The following is a 22,698-nucleotide window of genomic DNA, read 5'->3' on the forward strand; positions in this document are numbered from 1 at the left end:
AGGTCTCTATCGTTCACCACATTCACCTGGAGGAGAGGGGTGGGTTTTGCTAAATACGGAGCCACTCTGACAAAACACATGGAAAATCACGGTGCTCAGTGGATTTTTCCAAACTGGGGAGCAGTGGGAAGGGGTCAGGCTCCACTGCAGACGTGGGATCCAAAGAGCTCCAGCTGCGAAGGACAAATGAGGGCTCGCAGCAGGGAAGTCCTGTTTCGCTGGCCTTGGACACCATGCTCTAGCGGCCAGGGCTAAGAGCACCCGCAGCCAAACAGATGAAGTCTTTCTGCCTGTGCAGCTGAGCCGAGCTAGCGTATTTTCAGCCAACCCGGCACTGTTTTGTCACACAGCACCAGCAAATCCTACAGGAAAAGCTGCACGCACACAAGCCACCGGTATTTATAACTTTTATTTGCAATACTTTAGGTCCAAGTTTCAAACTGCAATATTTTTACACTCAAGACACAGTCATGCACAATCCATATTTCAATTTTCTATTGCTTCAACCACAATTTAAAATAACTTAATATTGGAAACAAAACCCAAAATCTTAAAAAAAAAGGATGCTGAGGTCAGTAAGATGGATCCATGCCATCAGCACATTTACAAAGTAAATAACTTAGTCCTCTTTTTAAAAAGATCATAATTACCTCTTAATCCAAAGTTACAGAAGAATTTCACTACACATTTGTTTTTTATCTTTTATCTTTTGCTTTTTTTCTTTTTCTTTCTTTTTGCTTTTTTTTTAAACAGATAACACGTCCTAAAAAAGGAATGTACAGCAAAATGAGATACGTTTCTGATAAACAATGCGAATGTAGGCTCCTCCTCTGCTTGCTTTTGTCGGGATACCCTGGAGAAAATAAATTAGCAGCCACCAGTGTAGGTGTAAGCTGGGTGCTTCGGCCTAAACTGGAGTTTGGAGTTGGCTACAGCCCGATCCGGTTCGGCGCTGCCGGATTCGCGTGCGGCTCCTCCCGCCCGGCGGCGGGGTCTGCAGGCACCGCACGGGCAGCGCAGGGCCCCGCGCGCCACGCGGGCTGGGGGGCTCCTCGCCGGGGCTGCGGGGCTCTGCTACTGCTTCCTGCCGCCGGCAGCTCCCCGCCGAGGCGGGCGGCAGGGAGGGAGGTGCGCGAGGGCGCCCGCGGAGCTGCCGGCTTTCTCTTGGGCATGTGCTGCAGAGCGACTTAGCAGCGCTGCTCAGTACTTCTAGAAACAGTGTGACAAAAAGCAATTGCCGTGGTGTATCTTTAGCTCAAAATCTCAGCAGACATGGACGTAAGAGACTTGCACGCTTCAAATGTGTTATGCTGGCCCACTTCTGACCCAGACAGTATTGCACGGTGGAGAACAGAACGACGGGGACCCTCCTGGCACCTGCGGAGGCAGCCAGGGCTGCCCCGGCCCCGCACGGCACCCGCACGGGGCGCGAGCAAGCGCTCACCGACTGCAGCGGGAGCAGCAGCAAAGCCCGCAGCTCATCTCTGCGGCTACAGCTGGGCTGGGCAAAGGAAACGCAGGACGCTGAGCCTGGCTTTAGAAAGCGGCAACCGGCCGCCGGCGCCACGCGTTTGCAATGGCGTCGTGCAGCACCGCAGCCCTGGGCGCAGGCACCTCCCCGGGGCGGCGGGCCCCGGCCTCGCGGCCGCTCCGCACAGCACGGAGGTGGTAACGCGCGCTCCCGACCTGGCGTTCGGACTTAAAACGCTGCTGCAAACCGGCAGTTCGGAGGGCAGAGACCTGAGGCTCTCGAGCACGAGAGCTCAGCCAGTTACACGGTCTGTTAGCAGCCGCGGAGCAGAGGGCGCAGGAGAGGGCAACGCTGGCTCAAGCAGCGCGACAAGACAGAGCGAGACCCGGAGCGGGGATGGCACCCTTGGAAAGGTCGCTCTTCAGAAATGCTATTTGAGCTGTTCCAAGGCCTGGAAAGACATGAGGGACAGTGGCGCGATGCCACACAAGCCACGCTCGTGCTCAGCTCGCACAGGCCCTCCCTCAGGGCCGTGATCCACCCGTGCACGTGGCCATGGGCTTGGCCAAGCCGCGAGCCCGGACGCTCCCAACTGCAACTGCTTGGGCTTTGGCTCCCCGTGCGACACAGCCGGGCACGGCAGAGCTCGCTAGCGAGCCTCGTGGCCCCGGCGTGCAAGCCACGAGCACCTACGGACCAGGAGCCGCTCAACGAGAGCACCGAGCACCTCAACGATGCTAAAACTCACGTGCGGTCTGCTGGGAAGCCGTCCCGCTTCCTCTGGGGGCACTGTGCTCCAAAGGCTATTGAAAATGTCTTAGTTCTCCGTATTAGCAACTGCGACAACTTATTTTGCCCGCAGCTTCCTCAGTCGGGGTCCGACTGAACGGCAGCACTCGCTTGGGCGAGCGGCTAAGCAGCGAGACCACCCGTCGGCGAGCTGGCGCCCTCCCGACGGCCCCAGCGCCCCGCGGCGTGGAGGCGGCCTGCCGCTCCCAGCGGGGCCGGTGCTCAGGGCAGGGCAGGGCAGGGCAGGCCAGGGCAGGGCAGGGCAGGGCAGGGCAGGGCGGCTGGCCCCGCGCAACGCATCCGGCACAGGCAGCTCGTGCTCATGGCTCGTGGGGGGGGCGGGGGGTAAGCGAGGGCCAGCGAGCGCCAGCCAGAAGGCGGCATTACCCCGCCAGCTCACGCACAGGCACAAGCAAAGACCCCTGAACTGCAGCTGGTGCCCAGAGGAGCCTCAAATAGTTTCCCTTGAAACCCAGAAGGTGTCCTTTGCCCACTTCCTAAAAATCGAGGGCTAAAACGAGGGCTATCTACCAGACCAACAGCCATATGAAGAGCAAGCTCAACGCTCTAATCACAGCCTCAGCTCCGGGCTTTCCCGGCAGCTGCTCCGAGCTCTCACTGGCTCCCAGTCCAGGTGCTAGCAACTCCCCGGAGCAGGGAGCGGGAGCGCAGCCCGGGCCCGAACCCCGAGGGCGCCGGCCGAGCCGTCGTGCAAGCCGCAACACAGCGGGAGCCTCAGCGCAGCGGCAGCACTGCGCCACCCGCTTTTTTTTCTTTTTCCTTAAATAAATAACCTGTTCTGTGCTGCTCACGCTTCCCTGCCTTCGCCGCCGCCGCCTCCGAACACGGGAAACCTCAGCTCGCCAACGGGCCGTCTCCACACACCGCCACTGCAGGCAGGGGACTCTGGACAGGTGGTGGCTTTGCTTTTTTAACTGTTTAATGGATTTAGAAATAAAACAGGAAAACGCAATTAACCAGTCTTTTAAAACTTTGGAATGAACGTGTCTGAAACATACACAACATTTACCATCTATGCATCTGGCAACAGAAATAGCCTATTTCTAATACTTCCAAAAATATATGTAACTAATTGTTTAATCCAGGGAGAGCACTCAAAAAGATCCCAAGACGGTTCCAGCGGTTTTATAGCACTGGTTGCATCTTCTTCCGTTGCGCAAGGGCAATGCCTATCCTAACATGCTATCAGTCGATCCTGTAAATAATGTACCAGACCTGTCTCTCACAGGACTGATTTTTCACATTAATATTCCTCTTCGACATTTCCCTTCAAACTCAGGAGGACATAAAAGCAGCTGCCACCTGCCAGGATCTAGTGACTGAGAGTTTAGTGCCAGCGACCGTCCCGAGCAAAGAGCAACAGGGATGCGACAGGTTCGTTTCACTGGATGTAAAGCAGTTGGTCTCAGCTGGGCAATTACAGTTCACGTTAAAACCCTTCACCGGCAGAGATTATTTCTGTTGAATCCTTTTCAACATTAAAAAAAAACTAAAAGAATTTTTTAAAAAGAAAAAGATACCTGTATTTGCTGATGCAAAGAACAATAAATATACTATTTAATAAAATAAAAATTAAGGCCTCTTTTTAAAGCAGCTGCGTTTAAAAAGCCAGTGCCAACAATATTTTGTGTGCTGGAGCATATGCTAACCAGAGAAAAAAAGACGCTTCTATTTGATTTCCTATCTTTCATATCTGTTATATTTTGGGAAGTTTTTTTGAAAAGTAGAGACAGGGAAAATGCTGAAATATTTATAGCTAGAGAAAACAAACGGGGAAAAACAATGAATCAAATAGTGTAATCTGTCAGCATAAGCATTTCTATCGTATGTCCAGCAAATGCGTGCCACAAAAAAGTGCTTTCCTTTTGAAGGACGGCTGTCTGTTCCTTTGAGGGCAGGAGAAAACAAAAGCTATACGGGAAAACAGAAACTGTCACTTGTTTCTTTACTTCTCACATGGAATACGAACACATTTCACTCCGATTAATGCTTCGCAAGCGGAGGGCCGCCCTGCTCACGCCTGAACCCTGCCGCCGTCGTCCCCAGGAAGGGCCGTCACCTCCCGGAGCCCGCCTGGGCGGACGGAGAGGAGCGCAGCCGAAAGAAACGGCGTTTCTGTCCTATCTGGGCATCGGGAAATCAAACCTGTTTTGCTCCCCGGGCAGTGAGGAGAGGTGACCTCGCACGTAGCTGCAGGGCCTCAGTTTGCCGCAGCCGAGGCCCCTGGGCCGCCCGGGGAGCGCGCGGGGCGAGGAGGCGGCGGCACCGGCGGGCGCGACACCAGGGCTGTAACGAGGTGAGGAGCCAAAGCCGAAGGAGCTAATGACCTCATTCAGGAACAGCCCAAGCATCCTTCATTCGTACCAGCAAAACATGAAGGTCTTCAGTACCTTAAAGGCTGCTCAGCCTCTTGCAGGATCAGGCCTGAACGTAAGGGTCTACAGCAGCAAGCTTTCTTACTCTTGTTTTGTTTTTTGCTTGTTGGGTGGGTGTTAAAACAGCCATGATCCAAATGCTGTTTTGAAGGTCTTTGATTTTTTCCTTAGTCATACTACTAAAATACAGCAACAAATATTCCGCACAAATGCTCTGAGTGAAGCCACGCTGCACCTCCCTTTCTTTCAAAAAAGAAGCAAACCCACCCAGGGCACAGCTCAGCTGCTCTGCCCCTCAACGCAGCTGCCAGCCAGCACACCCCCGCCGGTGCCGGCACCACGCGTGCGGCTCGCTGCCCCCAGCAGCGCAGGGAGGCGGCCGGTTTTACGGCCCCAAGCGCGTTTCTGCAACGGACTCTGCGCTCCGCACCTTTGCCCCCGCTCGGTGTTTCAGTGCATTTTCTCCCAAAGCTGCTTGCTGCACGGGCCGAGGCAGAGCGAAGCCCCGGGAGCCTCCTCTCCCCAGCGGCACTCAGGCGCTCGCTGCGCAGGTGCCTCCGGGCCGGGCCGCCCTCCCCGGCGCGTGCCGAGGGCTACGGAGACCACGCGCCCTCCGGCAGCGGCTACGAGGAGACCGCGGGAGCTCTCCGGAGGGCCAGGACTCGGTTTCGCCCCTCCCTGCTCCTGCCCGAGCCGCAGAAGGCCGACGCGAGGCGTGCGGATAACGGCGGGGAGCAGCCCCTGCCCGTCGGGCTCCAGCACCGGGTACCGGCCCCGTCCCGGGAAGGGCGAGCACCTACGGCCAGTTGGCTTCTGCTGTCTGCTACGACCGCAGCGCCCGAGGCCAGGAGGCCATGGGGTGCTCTGCAGGGGCTGCGGGACTCGGCCCCCGGCCGCCTGACATCACCCTCACAGCTCCGCATCACACGAGCCCTTTCCGAGCACACTGGCTGATCTTTTGCTTTTTTCTTTTTTCATTTTAATAAGACTCTCACCCAGGCAAACATATTACAATTAGTTATACAAATCAAACTGTCAAGAACCGAAACACTATATATTCACAGTTGAAAGCCTGTATCTCAACAGGATGTTTTGTCTGCTCCACTCTTGATTCATTTTTGGTTGGAAATGCAATTTCACTTCCTTCCTTGGCTAGACGTACCATGAATGAGCAAATACCAGCGAGCGGGCTGCATTCAAAAGGCGATGCAGTCTGGAGTGTATGAATGAAGGAGGACCTTTCTCCAATTCCAAACCATACCAAAAAACCCCGAAAAGGGACTTTGCATCTTTAAGAAACAACTGACAATTTAAAAGTGAATGTACAGCTTATTCACAGGGTGAGAAGGAAGGGAATCTTCCAACTGAATCTGCTTTACCTTGGAAACGGCTGAGACAGCAAAGCCTTTTCTGTCATTACCTCTCTGTCTGAAGCCCTGTTTCATCTCAGAAATAAATTAAGGAGCCAGAAAGCAGGAAGAAGACACGTGATAAGTTTCTATTCCTCGAGGGACCGGAGAACAGTTGTTCTCCCCTCCTCCCTGCTACCACCGTGACTGTGACCGTTTGTCCATCCATCCATCTGTCCTGCAGCACAAGAGTTGAGGTTTTACAGAGTTTTTGCTCAGTCCTGCTCTGGAGGGAGCTGGCGTGGGAGAAGGCCAGCCTGGAGTGCTAGCGGCTGCTGTTCTTAATCGCTTCCTTTGCTGCAATGATCAGAGGAGTCAGGCTGGAGAGAGGCTTGGCTAGTTTTAAAAATGGATGCTACCCAAAGGAAAGAAAGAAAGAAACCATTACTCTCCAGAATCACTTACAGGCGCAAGCAGTTTTCTCCTGGTTACCAGGAATATGCAGAAATAGGACTGAGGGGACCATCTGGATCTTCACGTCCAGTCCCTTGCTGCAGGCAAACACATCCCATAATCCTATTAATCCATTTATCAAGGTGCCTTCAGCTTGCCGGGATTTTTGCCCTGCCTGCCCTCTTGGAGAGCTGCTTGCTCTCCCAGAGCCTTACTCCTTTCAGGAAACATATAAAGCAAATGTCAAATACTTACGTAGGTTCCAGTTTTCTAAAGACACAGGCTACTTCAGCTGTCAAAAAAGACCAAAGGCACAAGCTGTCCCTGAGGGAACTCCAGTACCTCTAGGCAGAGGTTATCCCCGTGGTATCTGGGCCCAGGTGCTGTTTTGGAGGCCACCAAGGTGCAGGTTTTCGGGCACCAGGTGGGCAGGAGGGAGACAGGCACCCGAGTGCTGATGGCAGTGGCCCTGGGCGGCAGCGAGCGCTGTTTCTAGCTGTCCCCTGCCCGTCTCGCGCAGGCTGACGCCTTCGCAGCAGAGTGAGCCCGTGGCACGTGCTGTAACTCCTCGGCCACCACCGCTTACGCCTGCCGCTAAACCGGGCAATAAACCAGCACCGGTTCTCGTTTGCTCGACCGTGCCAGGCAGCCGGCGGAGCTGCTGCCGGTCCCGCGCGGCTGTCCCTGTTTCGGTGGCAGAAACCCCCGAGCGGGGCAGGACGGACAAGCTGGGGTGACCCCTCTGCCGGCCCCTCGATGCTCGCGGCACCCCCAAACCCCTTCTTCCCACAGCCCGAACTCGGCTCCACGGCGCTGGCCCACTTTGTTGGGTTGCACACGCTTTTATCTCTGTATACAGAGGTGACCAGCCCCACGTCAGGCCTCTGCACCTGCTGCCACGCCAGTTACTTTGCCACCACGTAAAACTCAGTAAAGACCAAAATACTTCTTTTTAGCTTGAAAAGCACGAAGACTGGAGACTAATAGGAGGGGATGAACCTGTCGCCTGCGTGTTTAACCGCTGAGAGCGCCGCGGCGTACGGCAGGGCCGTCACTCGCCGCCCTTTACCTGCAGCAGCTCCTTGGCGGACCCCCGCCGGTCCACGTCCATCTCGAGGCAGCGGTTCAGGAAGTCGCGGAAGACGGCGGAGAGCCGCTCCGGGTTCTGCAGCTCCGGCGTCCCGTTGGTGGCTATCAGATACAGCGCCTAGGGGAGACGAGACACCGGCTCCACCTGCGGCTTTCAGCCCCTCACGCACTCAGACAGGCCCCGTTTTTTTAAGATTAGCTCTCCGCTGGAAATTTTTTCCCTGGCAGATGGATAGAAACAATTTTTCTACCCTGAAAAAACCTCGTCTAGACACAGCTATTCCAACATCAAAATGATTTTGCCTTGATAGCTGATTTCATTGCCTGACCTAGTTAATGTGAGCTACACCAGCAAAAGCACATTTTGCTTCTGTAAGTATTGACACTAGCTTTACAGGCTATTTTAAGGAGTGAATTAGGCCTAACTATATTACTTCAAAGGATTATTATATAAACTGCATCTCTGCAGCGCTCACTGGTCCCTAAAGCACTGTGCTTCCATAAAACAGAGAAAGGTAGTCAAAGTTTTTACTCCAGTCTTGATAAAAATGCTAACTGGATGGAAAAAGTTAAATCCATCAGCTTGTGCCTTCGATAAAGAAACAGAAACGCTTAGAAGTTCATTTTCAGCACAGACACGTAAGTCGCATGCACAGCTACAGCAGGAGGAAAATGGTAACTGGGCAGACAGCAGCCACCTGGAGCTCTGTTTTTCAGCAGTCTCCAAATTCCAGGTTAGCTTTGCTTATGCAGTAAAAGAAAAAGCTCTTAATGGCTTAATTAGAAAAATGAATAATTCCATCCCTATGGTAATCCTATGCTAATTCTGATAGTCAGATATCTATGTTTACTGATGTCCCCATCCCAGAAACTGCCAGGGACGAAATGGGAGGTTCTGGCAGCTGGGTTTCTGAAAGCTCCTGCTTGGTGACATAGGAGAAGTGGCTTGGGGCTACGAAAGAAATGTGTTAGCAAGTACTTCAGCAAAACGGATTATGTTGACTTTAAACCATAATCTTCATGTTTCAGGCTAGCATCCCATTGAGAAGAATGATGTAGCTTCATCTTGCAAAGCCGACTGGAAAGATAACATTAAATGTTACATGTTTCATGTTTTCAGGGTCATCTTCACAGACAGCAGAACGAGGAACTATTTAGAAAAACAAAGCAAAGCGTAACCTGAGCACGGGGAGGATCACGCTGTGCTTAGCTAAGGCCAGCTTCTTTGTGAATTCCCTTCTGCGACGTGCATGAACGTCCACCTGCCCAGCTGAACACACAGTCCGTCTCTGCACAGAGTCCTGGCCTAGCACCTCAAAATCCCACCCTTTCTACTCCTCGATAACATCCAACCTAAGCCAAGCTTAAATTTCCTAGTCAGGGCCAAGGAAGCTCATTTCTAGGCATCTGACAGCATTCATGCAGCTTAGCGAGTCTTCCTGATACGCTTCATCAGCTCTTCAGACCAAGGAATTATAACGCAATTTTGCAAAACGTGGGGTGAACGTTACCAGATGTGGTTCACTTGTAACGGAGGTCTAACATGCTGAGAAGCTGGGGAGAAGTTCATTCTCCTATTGCAAGATGTTATTAGAAACTCGAGACAAACATTTTGAACTATTTTAACTTGAACTTGCAGAATACGTCTAAAATATACAGTAATATTAGTAAGAATAGGCCTAGGAATCTTCCATAAAAATGCCTGCCATGGTAATAACAGCTCTGCAGTAGCGGCATTCAAGCAGACCATGACCAAGTCAACTTTGTTATCCTCTTAAATACAGAGGGAAATTTTCCAAGCCTAAAAAGGCAAATGAACTATCCTAAAGTAAAAACAATAGAAGTATGTTTCTTTACTTTTACCGCAACATAAACTTTATGAAGTCAATCTTATCCTGTCCATCTGCAGCTGACCTCAGCAACTGGACACAGCGGGGAGCTGAAGAGCCTCTTCTCGCTGTGTTTAGCTCGTGGTGTCTGAGGCACGTCAGCTCTCCTGATGTAAAGGGAAACAGCACTGACATCATCGCTGACAACTTGTATTCCAGCTACATTCATCTGATTGGGAAACAGGAGTGCCAGTCCAAAAGAAGCTCTTTTATTTGCTCTTTTCATCACAATACACGAGTTGTGAGGAAGAGTCATCTTTTGCTAGGAATTGCACCTTTTGAATATTTCTAGAGCAAGAGAAAGAGGTTTATGGGAAGCTGAAGCACCTTCTTATTATGTATCTTTCGGTTTCCTATGATGCAGCTGGCAAGGAAAAACATCCAGTACAAAGGAAAGGAGTGTTTGCAGTAGCTGCAAAGGGGCAATAAGCTCATTAATTTGTTTAATATACCAAGAAACTAGAAAGGACACAGCATATAATTATAGCTGCGGTCTGTGAAAATGATATCCCAAAGTTATCCAGGCCACCCACATACACGACAGGAACAATGTATGGACAATTTAGAAGCCTGAAACCATAGAGGGTCCACAGCATTTGGAAACTATGTTGCAGTTTTTATGAAAATTGATGCACTGTAGTTAATAGATGAAAAAGCAAACAGAAATGCCCTTTTTTTTTTTTTTTAATTGAAACTGAGGAGGTCCAACCTGCATTTCAAAGGATATTTATTGCACCAGTGATTGTCCCTCAGGGGCTAGGCATATGCCTTACGGAAGGAAATCACAGTGAGAGGAAACAAATACCATCACAGGAGTATCCAAGGCCTCTCCCATGGCTGGAAAACAGTTCCTGCCTCACGGACTGCCTGTGAGTACTGCAAAGGCTAGAAGGAACCGCGCAACGTGCAGTGTGTTTGCTCTACGGCTGGAAAACAACAAATGCATCTACATTAAGACGGCTATTAACTCTATGATTAATGATCCTTTAATGCCTTTATAATTTATTTATACATTTAAATTAGTGCTGGTAACTGAAGCACCTGGGTGCCTTACATTATTAAAATAATCATTCATAAAAGTAAACCAGCAGCCTTTTGCTTTCAAGCTCTGCAGAATTCCCTGAATGCAGGCAAAATGTGACTATTAAACCCAGCAATTACTGTGTTCCATCACCTAAAAAACTATGCTGTAAAAGCAGGCCTGGCCTTTAAGCTCTGCTGTCTGGAGACAGCTGAGACCTTTCCCTGGAGCGTGTGATTGCACATACAGCAGCAGACAGGACCCTGTCCCTTCTGGGGCTGATTTGCCCTAATAAACCTAGTTGATACCTGGGGTGCTTCAGGCAGTGTTTCGCAAGCTGCTCACTGTTCCTAGCCCAGGGGCAACAACCTCTGCAAAGGAGGAAAAAAGCCACCGCAGATGCTACCTGCTTCAGATGCCTCGTTTTTATCTGGTGCAATTTCACTCAGACACCTTGAAGATGCCTTGAAGCTGTGAGTGTTCGAGTTGGTCTTAACTCTAGCAGGAGGTGAAGCACGTATGGAGAAAAACAGCCTCTCTCCAATTTAATCTGGGCAGGGAATAGCTGAATGTGAATGTAGCCAGAGATAAGAAATACTGTGCAATAAGAAAAGATAAGGAAATCTTCGCAGGAGTTGACCTGAAGCTAGATGACCCCTAACCAACGTCTGAGGTTAAGGAAGCAGGACTTCTCAGCATCCAGATGAGTAATTCTATTTCTGTTCTTTGGTTTCTGGTGCCTAACACAACGCAAATATGACTTTTTGCAAGGATCTCCCAAGGAAGCAGTTAGACTATGGGATCCTCTCTTTGCAGGAAACTACAGCAAAACCAGTGATGTGCAGCAGTTGCAGCTGGTAAAACTAGGCTGCCTTGACGCAGGCCTGCTGCCACCCTGCCCAGCTACGGAGTGCTCTGCTAGTTCAGCACCCGCCCGAATCCAAGCCCACGTCTCTCCTAACCCCCCTCGCACGGTGGCACAGGGCGCATCGCTCTGCCTGGGTGCACAGGAACCCCAGGCACCTGCCAAACTGAAAGGGGGCTGCTGGGAAGACCCAGGAGCCTTTTTCAAAAAGTGCAGAAGGCAGAAGTTTGCATAAAGCCCTGTCCTATTCCTTTCTTAAACAGCACGGCCGGGGGGTATTTTCCGACCGTGCTGCTGCCTATTCTTTTAGAGGCTTCAGCTCTCGGTTCTGCAGTAAGCAGGCTGGGGACTGGACTAGAGGAGGCCCATCCTTATCACTATGAGAAAAGCTAACGATAATGCTGTATTTTAATTGTAGCCTTACCAAAAAATATATATGTATTGCTATCCATAGGCACAAAATTAATTTCCTCATAGATTCCTGAATCCTATCAGGAATTAACTGTGCAGCATTTAACTGGTCGTTTTGGCTATCGGTCATGAGTGTTTACCTTGGTATACACTCCTCCACAAATGGACAATCATTTGGTGTACGAACTGATCATTTCATTTTAAGCACTTAGGATAACAATGAAAACTTCAAAACATTAAAAATGCATCAGTTTACTACCTGTTTAGCACAGGTATCTTTGCTAAAATGTAATTTTAGAAAAGTTTTGGTAATAAATAACTATGGCATTACTATAACCAAGGATGCTTCCTGAAAGGATCAGATAACAGATCCACACTGATCTCAGTTTGAAAACACTTTTTTCCCTGCAGATAAGTTTAAAATTCTTTTCATAAAAATTCATCAACTGGAGAAACTTGCCACTGAAAAATTCTTGTCATCAGAGATACGGCTGAAAGAGACTTCAAAAACTGCCTGAGAGAGAAATTTTAAGCATCGCTGAAGGCAAAAATGACACATTTCTGAACTAGCTCCATGTCACTTCTCTTTTGAGGTTCTCCTATTTATGCACCTAAAGCTACAGTATACGCTGATAAGCTGCAATGACATTTTTAGAAACAGTCCTTGCTGGAACTAGTCCAAGCTGACGTGATGAGGATTTTGTCTTTAAACGTGGGCCAGATTAAAAAGACAGTAGTATTCTGTGTGCACCTTACCCTGAGAGGATTTTCATTAAGGTAAGGAGGTTCTCCTTCCACCATTTCTATTGCCATGATCCCGAGTGACCAGATGTCAACTTTGGGGCCGTATGCTTTTCTCGTCACCACTTCTGGTGCCATCCAGTAAGGAGTCCCCACCATTGTGCTCCGTTTACTCTGCTCAGGGGTGATCTGAGCGCAGAACCCAAAATCGGCTGCGGAGAAAACAAGTGTCATTAAAGCCAGCCTAAAGTATGAAACCAAGCGATAGAAACCTCCACTTTGTGCCCCAAGATGTAGCATTGAATCTAGCTGGAAAATCAGCCACGCTCTCTTTACTTGATGGTGTAGCCAAGTAAGTATCAAATTAGCCACTTCAAAAAAAAAAAAAAGTTTCATGCAGCGAATACTTCACTTGAAGCTTTAAATCAAAACTCTGGTCTCTGGGAGGGACATAAACAAAGAAAAGCCAGTCTTTATACCTTTTTCTACCTCTTTGTGTATTGGAATTGTGCACTTTGTTTGCGGCAGAGGTCAGGGCACTAGCCCAGGCACCACTTCTGGGTACTGGCAGTCGGCGAGGAGCAGCCCCGCAGCCTGTGCTGTGAACACCGCTGCCTGGCCAAGGATACCTACTCAATTTGACAGATCCGTCCATCCCGAGGAGGATGTTGTCGCTCTTGATGTCTCTATGGATCACTTGGTTTGAATGTAGGAAATCCAGCGCTTGCAGGCACTGATACAGAAAAAAAGCAACACAAAGGTAAAAATTAACGGCCTGATTTCATTGCACGAGAAGGGAATGTCTCTAAAAGATTTAATTTCTAAATTAATTGTGAGTAATGGCAAAATACCATGCTGTCAAGAGGAATAGCTTGCTACTTCAACACCGCTAGAATAATAACTTTCTAACCAAGGCACATTAGCTTTTGAATGAGAAATGTCAATTATTGTTACAGACTATCCCCTGAAAGCACAGACAGAATGACTGCAGCTACAATGAATTTGCTCTCTCTGTCCATATGACAACCTATTATTTGCCAAAAAAGAAAAGCTCACTTCCTTCAGTACAGAGTGGATCACTTTTGGGTGGAAGGTTTATGACAAAGATTTTATTGTGAGGCTCTACAGGAGATTTGAAAATAGCATTTTAGTCATTTTTCAGGAGCAAACAACATTTTGGGTGGAATGTTATCCTTTTAAGCGGAGGACTGTGACAAATCAACCTCTATTTTTCTTTGCTATTATTTTAAAATTCTGCTACAAGCATGTTTGCTTTTACAGGCAAGGAATAACATGCAGACATGCCCCAAGCAAACGTTTAAAGAAGCAAAGTTGAGAATAATAAAACTTAAAAAAAAAAAAAAAAGAGTATAATAATAGTATATAGAGTACAATAACAGAGTATAATAAGTGCAGCGATACAAGCAGGCAAATCATCTTAAAAAAGCAACACAGAAATGAAGATCTGCACATGAAATCACTCATATTCTTACCACCTATTCACCAGTCCCATACTATCTACGTGATCGCAGCACTCGCAGCATCCTTACCTCCCTGCAGACAGCTGCTATCTGTCCTTCGTCCATACAGGTCTCCGTAACCACGTCAGTTAAAGAGCCTCCTGCCAAGTACTCCATAACTACCCAAAGTTCATCGCCCACCAGGTAGCTGGAACAAGAAAACAGTGACAGAGATGAATATGCATGGCTAAGTTATCTTGTGAAAAAGACCATACTTGATTTTTGCCTTCTGATCATTTTTAAATGAATACAGCATAAAGCAAACAGACGTTCCTGCCAGGCTATACAGGCCTTAGAAACAATCTGTGCAGTCCAAATGAGAGAGGCATTATGAGTGAAAAACATAGATGTTATATGGCAAGCAAGTAAAAAATGCAATTTAGTAAAGGCAAAGATAAATGTTCAGCCAGGATATATCACATCATCTCATTCATCATCTTAGCATATACAGAAATGCCATGATTAGCTCCAGAAACATGAAGACAAAACTTTCATAACTGTCCCTGGTGGGAAGGTGTGTACTACTGAGGGCAGAAATTGGCCAATAGTTTGAAAAACCTTACATGAAGTGCACTCAGAAAACAATTTAAAAACTGGTAAATTATGTGTGTCTGGAAACAAGAACCTTGTCTTCCTGGCATCCACAGCAGTGGAAAATAATGGGAATATTCCAAGGGAAATAATTTCTATGATGATTTATCAGCATTTATCAGAATACACAGAAAATATGTCCAGCTAAAAAAGTCTTGGAGATAGCGGAGTCACAGACAGTTGTTTTAGTAAGATATGGCCGATCCAGATTTTCAAAAACAGTCTTTGAACTGCATATGCAAGAAAAATTAATGAAGATGAAGAACAACCTCCTCCAATATATGTGTGGATATGTGTACATATATGTATGTGCGTATAAGTTTATATGTACATATCAAAAATAAACAGGTTATTTCCCACCAGAGCCCAAAGGCTCATCGTTCTTCCGAACCTTTGGCCCGCAGTACATAAATGGACTTTCAGACGTTAACACCAGCACCACTTACCTGTCTAAATAGTTAACAATATTGGGGTTCTTATTTTCCCTCATGACCAGGATTTCATTAATAATTAATTCCTTTTTGGGCTGTTGTTGGAGATTCATTTGCTTTATGGCCACCTAAAACGACATTGAAAATTACTACCTCGACCAGCCCGGATTGCCCCAGATCAGCGCAAGCAGTAAGCGGTTTGGGAACGCCGTATCAGAGCTGGGCCAAACTGCCGGGCTATTCGGCACCAGAGCTCAGTAACTTGCCTTACAACCTCATTTTTCTGCTTGCTTGGGTGCTAGTTACAGGATACACGGCCATATACAGCTTGCCTTGTAAAATTTGTAAAACTGCTCTGTAAAATACCAACCAGAAATCTCTAACACCGCTCTGCGTACCTACATCCTTCCAAAATGGCCATAGTTTATTACTACGGCCATTACCCATTCAGGTTTTGCAAGCAGCAAGTGATTTTGTTACCGTGAATAAAAACAAAAACAGCTGGTAACATTGCAGCAATTAGGTGATTTTGATGACTATTTGAGCAACTCCATTACTCTGGACTCGATTGCATAACTGAAAGAAAAGGCGTATGCCCATCACGTGCAAAAAGCTGTGCTAAGGGGTTACGCACGATCTCGGGACTTCCCAAGGTCTGGCGTTTCGGCTTTGCAGCTCTAGTAAGGCTCTGTTAGCAGAGCTGATACTTGCAACGACTTCCTGAGTTAACACATGATCCCCTCTGCCGTATTTTCGGGGCAGGTCCAGGGCCCCGGGCAGGGTGCCTGTGCCAACCAGCTTCAATATGACTAAAACACAAAATTACTTCCTAAACACGATTTGTCCTTAACTAGTAGTTACATTATACTTCGAAGATGAAACACACTATAGAAAAAAAAATGCTAAAAATAGTATTACTATCCCGAATTAGTGATTAAGATAAATTGGGACTGAACGACGACAGCCTCCATCAGCTAGCTGTTGCACTAATAAATGCAGCAATTAAATCAGAGTTAGCGTGCCCTTCTCCGAAGGCTGCTGCTTCCCTCCTTGCATTCCTGGTAGTAGTTCTTAATAAGGATAAAGTTTGTCCAGCAACAATCAGCGTAACGCAGCTATCCCCCGTACCGACACGGGAAGCTGCGACAAGCCCTAGGTTTCTCCCGAGGCCTGTAGTGATGACGGTCTCTAGGTTCAGCAATTTGTATTGCTAATCAGTCTACGGCCAGGTCCACGGACAGCTTCTGTGCTGTACATTTACACAGCTGAACTATACTCAGACAAACATGCTCCATAAGAGCGCATCTTTATCCACGCTGGGGAAGAGCAGATACAACGATTTCTAAACCAATACCTTTACACTGGCAATAAAAATTATATAGCTCTTATCAGGCTTGCTGAGATTTATTTACAGATCCCTCTCCACTAAAATACACGCTGAGGGACGGCACCAGAGGGCAGCGGGCTGGGACCAGCAATGCTGCGGAGGGCACAGACCGGTTCTGGAGAAAGTGTAGGCCAAAAAAACGCTGCAATTGGCCTTAAAAGTAAGCCCACAGCCACCGCTGGTGTTCGGCCACCGAGGTGCACAACCGCACGGCCCTTGCTGAGCTCTCAGCGGAAAGGCACAGGCAGCACGATGGTTTCGCAGGCTGCCGCCAGCCCACGCTGAGGGAGGGGAGAGCTGCCTCTGCGCTGAACGCCTGCCGGCGACCCGGGAGAACCACGGCGGCGCGCGCGGGGGGAGAGCACCGAAGGCACGGCCCAGCGCGGGGGGAGAGCACCGAACGCACAGCCCAGCGCGGGGGGAGAGCACCGAACGCACGGCCCAGCGCGGGGGGAGAGCACCGAAGGCACGGCCCAGCGCGGGGGGAGAGCACCGAACGCACAGCCCAGCGCGGGGGGAGAGCACCGAACGCACGGCCCAGCGCGGCGGGAGAGCACCGAAGGCACGGCCCAGCGCGGGGGGAGAGCACCGAAGGCACAGCCCAGCGCGGGGGGAGAGCACCGAACGCACGGCCCAGCGCGGGGGGAGAGCACCGAAGGCACGGCCCAGCGCGGGGGGAGAGCACCGAACGCACAGCCCAGCGCGGGGGGAGAGCACCGAACGCACAGCCCAGCGCGGGGGGAGAGCACCGAACGCACAGGCCAGCGCGGGGGGAGAGCACCGAACGCACAGCCCAGCGCGGGGGGAGAGCACCGAACGCACAGCCCAGCGCGGGGGGAGAGCACCGAACGCACAGGCCAGCGCGGGGGGAGAGCACCGAACGCACAGCCCAGCGCGGGGGGAGAGGACCGAACGCACGGCCCAGCGCGGGGGGAGAGCACCGAAGGCACAGCCCAGCGCGGGGGGAGAGCACCGAACGCACAGCCCAGCGCGGCGGGAGAGCACCGAAGGCACGGCCCAGCGCGGGGGGAGAGCACCGAACGCACGGCCCAGCGCGGGGGGAGAGCACCGAACGCACAGGCCAGCGCGGGGGGAGAGCACCGAAGGCACAGCCCAGCGCGGGGGGAGAGCACCGAACGCACAGCCCAGCGCGGCGGGAGAGCACCGAACGCACGGCCCAGCGCGGGGGGAGAGCACCGAAGGCACGGCCCAGCGCGGGGGGAGAGCACCGAACGCACAGCCCAGCGCGGGGGGAGAGCACCGAAGGCACGGCCCAGCGCGGGGGGAGAGCACCGAACGCACAGCCCAGCGCGGAGGGAGAGGACCGAACGCACGGCCCAGCGCGGGGGGAGAGCACCGAACGCACGGCCCAGCGCGGGGGGAGAGCACCGAACGCACAGCCCAGCGCGGGGGGAGAGCACCGAACGCACGGCCCAGCGCGGCGGGAGAGCACCGAAGGCACAGCCCAGCGCGGGGGGAGAGCACCGAACGCACAGGCCAGCGCGGGGGGAGAGCACCGAACGCACAGCCCAGCGCGGGGGGAGAGCACCGAACGCACGGCCCAGCGCGGGGGGAGAGCACCGAACGCACGGCCCAGCGCGGGGGGAGAGCACCGAACGCACGGCCCAGCGCGGGGGGAGAGCACCGAACGCACAGCCCAGCGCGGCGCGCGCAGGGCCGCTGGCACTTACCTCCTGTCCCGTGGCGATGTCTATTGCTGTGTAAACAGTACCCGACGCCCTGGGGAAAAAAAACAGCAGCAAGAAGTGAGAAGCAGCCCAGCCCCTTTGCGAAAGCTGGCTCAGACGGCCTCGGCTGCCTGCGGCCTTTCCAGGGGCACTCGTTCGCGCCGGCCGGCCACAGCCGCACCGGGCCCCCGGCCCTCCGCCGCGCGCGGGATGGCACCCCAGGGAAAACCCCGGCGCCCAGCACACCCACAAAGGGCCCACGCAGGTCTCACGTGCACACTCTCAATTATTCTAGCTCAAAGCTAAGAGAAAAGGGGTTTCTACTATTTTTCTTTTTTTGCCGACAAAAAATTGGAAAATGTTATATATATAATTTTTTTCATTTTCTTCAGTTTTGCTTGTTTCTTTTTCTCTCTCGAGGAAACGCAACACGCAGCCTCGCCGCCCCTCGCTGTACCTTCTCAGGCCTCTTACTTGGATTTGGCAAGATTCAGCCAACATCACATAGCCATCCTGGGAATCCCAAACACACGTAAGAGCCCTTCGAAGGAAGGGGCTAGGCCCGGCCTTCTCCAGCCACCCTGCCCGGCCACACGTTGAGGCACGTGACGCTGCTCCACGCAGAAACCGGGAATGACGCGAAACACCCAGGGAGCCCAGGCTCCCCTGAGCGGCCACAGCCGCCCGGCAGCCGCTTGCTTTGGGGACAGCGGACATGTGCAGGACTCGGGGCTTGGTTTCTGCGCCAGCTGCAGAAGAGGAGGCAACGCTCATGCGCCGGCTCGACAGCGCAGGGCTTCGCCTGCCGGCCGCCACTCCCTGGCGGAGGTTTCTCCCCGCAACGCTGCAAAGGGCTGGAAAGGCGACGGCCAGCGGCAGCGCCTCCGGGCTGGAAAGCAAGGGGCCCCAGCGGGCTCGCTAACCCTGCCGGGGTTTCTCTTCCCGAAGAAAACCACGGGTTTACGCTGCCATCACCTAAGGCGCGCGAATAACGAGCCCCGGGAAACGGAGAGCCGGGGCAGGAAGTGGGGAAAGCGGGAACGCTCATCGAGCAAGTGTTGCACGGAGCGAAAACACCCAAATTGGTTCGTTTGCTCAGTTTTACATGATCACCCCGCTTGTTTCTGTTTACCTGCAGGCTGAAATATTTCCAAAGTGTTTTAATTCAACAGGCACCGGAGACTGTGCGCCTGTGTTGAGAACAATGTTATCACTGGGCACGCTATGTATTCTTTTAATATAAATGCAAATGCATTTTCCTATGACTAATTGTTGAGATTAATCCAATTTGCTTTCATAAAAAGCCAACACCATTTATTCAGAGTTGCTAACATGTGCTGTCCCTCCTGAGCAAAGTCCTGTCAGGGTTTATTTAAAAACAGCAACTGAAATTAGGACGCTTTTTGGTATGCTCTGGGCCATCTGTGATGAGTTTAGATAAAGGTGAGTAATTTAAGTAAAGCTGTTAATTAATTGCAAGGGCTTTGTGATTCTGCGTTAGGGACTTTTATTTCTAAGCAGCTATAATTTCTGATCTGTATCTAACTTTTAAACTCTTCTGTAATATCTTGGTTTTAATGCAGTTAGGCGAGTACCAGAGCCTGCAATTAGATCTGTGTCACTGTGATGCAGTGCAGCACAAGTTAAAAAAAAAAAGCTAAACCCAGGCTGCTCATGTCTCCACATTAATTTATCTTTCTAGCAGGAGCTAAGCACTGCTTGAGCCAGCACAGCCTCTTTATCAAGCACTAGTTAACTAAGTTTCCTCCGGGGTCAGCAGCATTTTCAGTCCTAAACTGGAGACAAATTACAAACGAGACTCAGCACTCTGGCTGACCCGTTCTTCAGCCCAGACCCGCTGCCTCCTGGTCACTGCTAAGCAGCCGTGCAACCACCACGCTGTTCATCGGCTTCGCCCACCGGATGGAGCAATGAGGTGTCACTGCCTGGACGATTCCCTTCTCCTTCGCTATGAAGTCACTCTCTACCTGCACTTCTCCCAGCAGCCCTGGCTCCTCCTGTCCACCTCGCAGGCAGGCGCTAGCCCCAGCCAGGGGCCCCGTGGCGTATCGGCACGCGGCAGCCGTCATCGCGCCCATCCCCGCGGCCCGGCGCGTGAGCTATATGGATGGAGCTGGGATGTCTCCACAGTCAAACAAGACTTCCAGCGCAGCTACAAAACTAAGCTGCTGCCCTAGCCATACGCTGGAAAAAAATGAAGCGACTGTTTTTACACATTTTTTTCCTTAAGCGCCAGACTGTGCAGTATTTTGTTAGACTTCCTATTTTTTAGCAGTTGAGTGATGGAAAAGTCCCCCAAAGCACCATGCAGGGGTAGTGCAAACTGTTTCTCGTGGCACCCTGAACCCTTCAGGTCACACAAGGCACAGTTTCTCAGCAGAGCAGTTCTTTCTTGCGGCTGAGAAAGGCCCCGCACGCCGCACCTCCGTGTGCCTAAGAAACCCAGCCAGAACAGAGCCTCTTACTGGTTTTCTGTCTGTGAAAGCCCAGTGCTTAGGGCCGCGTGATTACAGCGATTGCGGCTCCATCGAGGAACCCTCTACCATTCTTGCAAAGTGATTTGACAGCTGGCAGCAGACAGTGGGGTTTGTGATACGCCTTTTGCAGCCCTCCTAGCACAGCGCACGAAGGGTTCCTGCAGTCGGGCTCACCCATAACGTACTCTCATAACGGGTAAATCAGGGCTCCTAAATCTCCTTTTCTAGATTGGCAATTTTTGGAAACTTCTGAGCTTTGCAGCCTTACTGTACTGTTTCATATCTCACATTAGTTAATGAGAGGCCAAAGATGTTTCCGACTTTTTTCTACTTTGTTCTGTGCAGGAATTGCCAGTAATTCTTATTTTATCAGCTCCTATCTATCCATATTTTGAAACCAAGTACTTGCCATGACCAGATGATATTTTCTTACTGGCACTATTGAAGGTAGGGCAGTACCGTCACCAAGAGTGACAAATATTTGACACATACTGGCACTATCTCTATTTTGGAGGTGAAGGTGTGGACAGAGACTCTCTTCTGGCTCTGCTATCTTCCAAACCTATCCCCACGTGCCACCTGTACCCCCTACTGCGTAAAATGCTAAAGGCAAGGAACACGTATCACAGGCAGCCAGTGATACGGATAAGCAATTTTTCCACATTTAGTGTAAGCAGCACTCACTGTGTAACTGCAAAGTCACAACCCCAGCAGTAATAAACTTTTTCTTTACTTCCTTGCTCCCAATACTGTCTAATATGCTTGAATATGCTTCAATCCGTTTGTAACTTTAAAGAAGTTTAGCCCAAATCCATAATCTTTCTAACTCTGGAGGCCTGAATTAACTCTAAAAATAATGGTTACTAGCACCTCCCTTGCCTCCTGGAAGGATGGTTGCTTTTGCAAGGATAATACACTGTTCACACTCCCAGTATTGTTTCCATGAGATTTCAGGATGATCATTGGTACTAGGCAAGACAGTGATATGGTAAATAATTATCCGCGGCTGTGGTACGGGTATTACAGTAGCATGCTGTATTAACATGAATTTATCTCCTCGCAGGGCCGCACGGGTCGCCCTGCTGAGCACATGCCACCCTTCCTCTGCAGGGGCTGCCGTCCCTCGGGGCTGCGGAAATCTGCAGCAGAGCCACCCCGCGAAGCCACGTGGGGCCACGGAGTGGACGCCTCGCTCTACCCGTGGCACCCTGTCCCCGGCGGGACCCCATGAGGTTGCCTGTGGCTACCCAAGCAAATCCCAGGGCCATCGCCTGCCCACGGATAAAGCTGCCGCCACTATTTAACCTCCGCGTTAGGAGGTCAAGCAGCAGCTCTCCAGCTCTGGACACTCGGCTGAGACCCCGCGAGGAGCGTGCACCGAGGGAGGCCTCTGCAGCCGTGACGGGCCTCCGGAGGGGCACGTCTGCAGAGACGGCCACAGCCAACCACAGCCGGGTTCCTCACACAGGCACCTCACTCGGGTGTCTGCAGTTAGAGGGAATAAATCCGGACCTGGTTGACTAAATTCTAGTACTTCCCTGAAACAGTCAGACGGTAACTCGTGGCGTGAGGGCATGCCTCTCTGCAGACTTCTGCACTGCCACCGGCGGGGAAGACGTGACGACAAAGACCTGCAACAGATGAGCCTTCCCCACAGTCTTATACCGGGAGCCTAAATGGCATCATTCCTCACGTACGTCCTGGGGGGTGAACTGATCTGAAGTACATTAGTGACCGCACTTGCTGTTCTGGCATGTGAGAAGAAAAATTACTGTAATTTAGATAATAAAAGCCAGAGCAAGTCTTACACAAAACAAAGAGCTTTGCTTGTGTTTGAAACCCAAATGAAGGTGTCTAACAGTCTCACGTTCAACTGTTCACTGCAACAGCAACTCACATCCAAAAGACACCCAATACAGTGTGCCCCAAGACGATTTTTGTGCGCTACGATCTGACCCCCAGCTCCGTAAGCCGACCTGGCTGCATTACAGTCATGAGCTGGTTACACTGGGACACTCACTCCTCTGTAACATGGGCACACAATCTTCAGGCTGTACTACGAGCTGAAGGAAATCAGTTTAGAGGCCCTTTTAGGCCAGATACGATGGT

At 50.8% G+C, this 22,698-nt stretch overlaps 1 protein-coding gene across 2 annotated transcripts in view; it reads right to left on the bottom strand.

The window, feature by feature from the left end:
• Positions 1-393: 393 nt before the first annotated feature.
• The window catches only part of PAK3 (p21 (RAC1) activated kinase 3), a 148,839-nt gene continuing 126,534 nt past the window's right edge, over positions 394-22,698 (bottom strand). For both annotated transcript variants that reach the window (XM_026100180.2, XM_064518130.1), the window contains exons 9-15: positions 18,095-18,143; positions 15,032-15,144; positions 14,025-14,142; positions 13,108-13,207; positions 12,490-12,686; positions 7,528-7,665; positions 394-6,420 (exon numbers count right to left, since the gene is read on the bottom strand). In XM_026100180.2, the coding sequence (XP_025955965.1) occupies positions 6,331-6,420; positions 7,528-7,665; positions 12,490-12,686; positions 13,108-13,207; positions 14,025-14,142; positions 15,032-15,144; positions 18,095-18,143 (805 nt within the window). In that variant the 3' untranslated portion in view covers positions 394-6,330. The remainder of the gene's footprint in view (positions 6,421-7,527; positions 7,666-12,489; positions 12,687-13,107; positions 13,208-14,024; positions 14,143-15,031; positions 15,145-18,094; positions 18,144-22,698) is intronic.

This window comes from Dromaius novaehollandiae, chromosome 11 (genome assembly GCF_036370855.1).
Source record: "Dromaius novaehollandiae isolate bDroNov1 chromosome 11, bDroNov1.hap1, whole genome shotgun sequence".
In the NCBI taxonomy this organism is placed as follows: Eukaryota; Metazoa; Chordata; class Aves; order Casuariiformes; family Dromaiidae; genus Dromaius; species Dromaius novaehollandiae.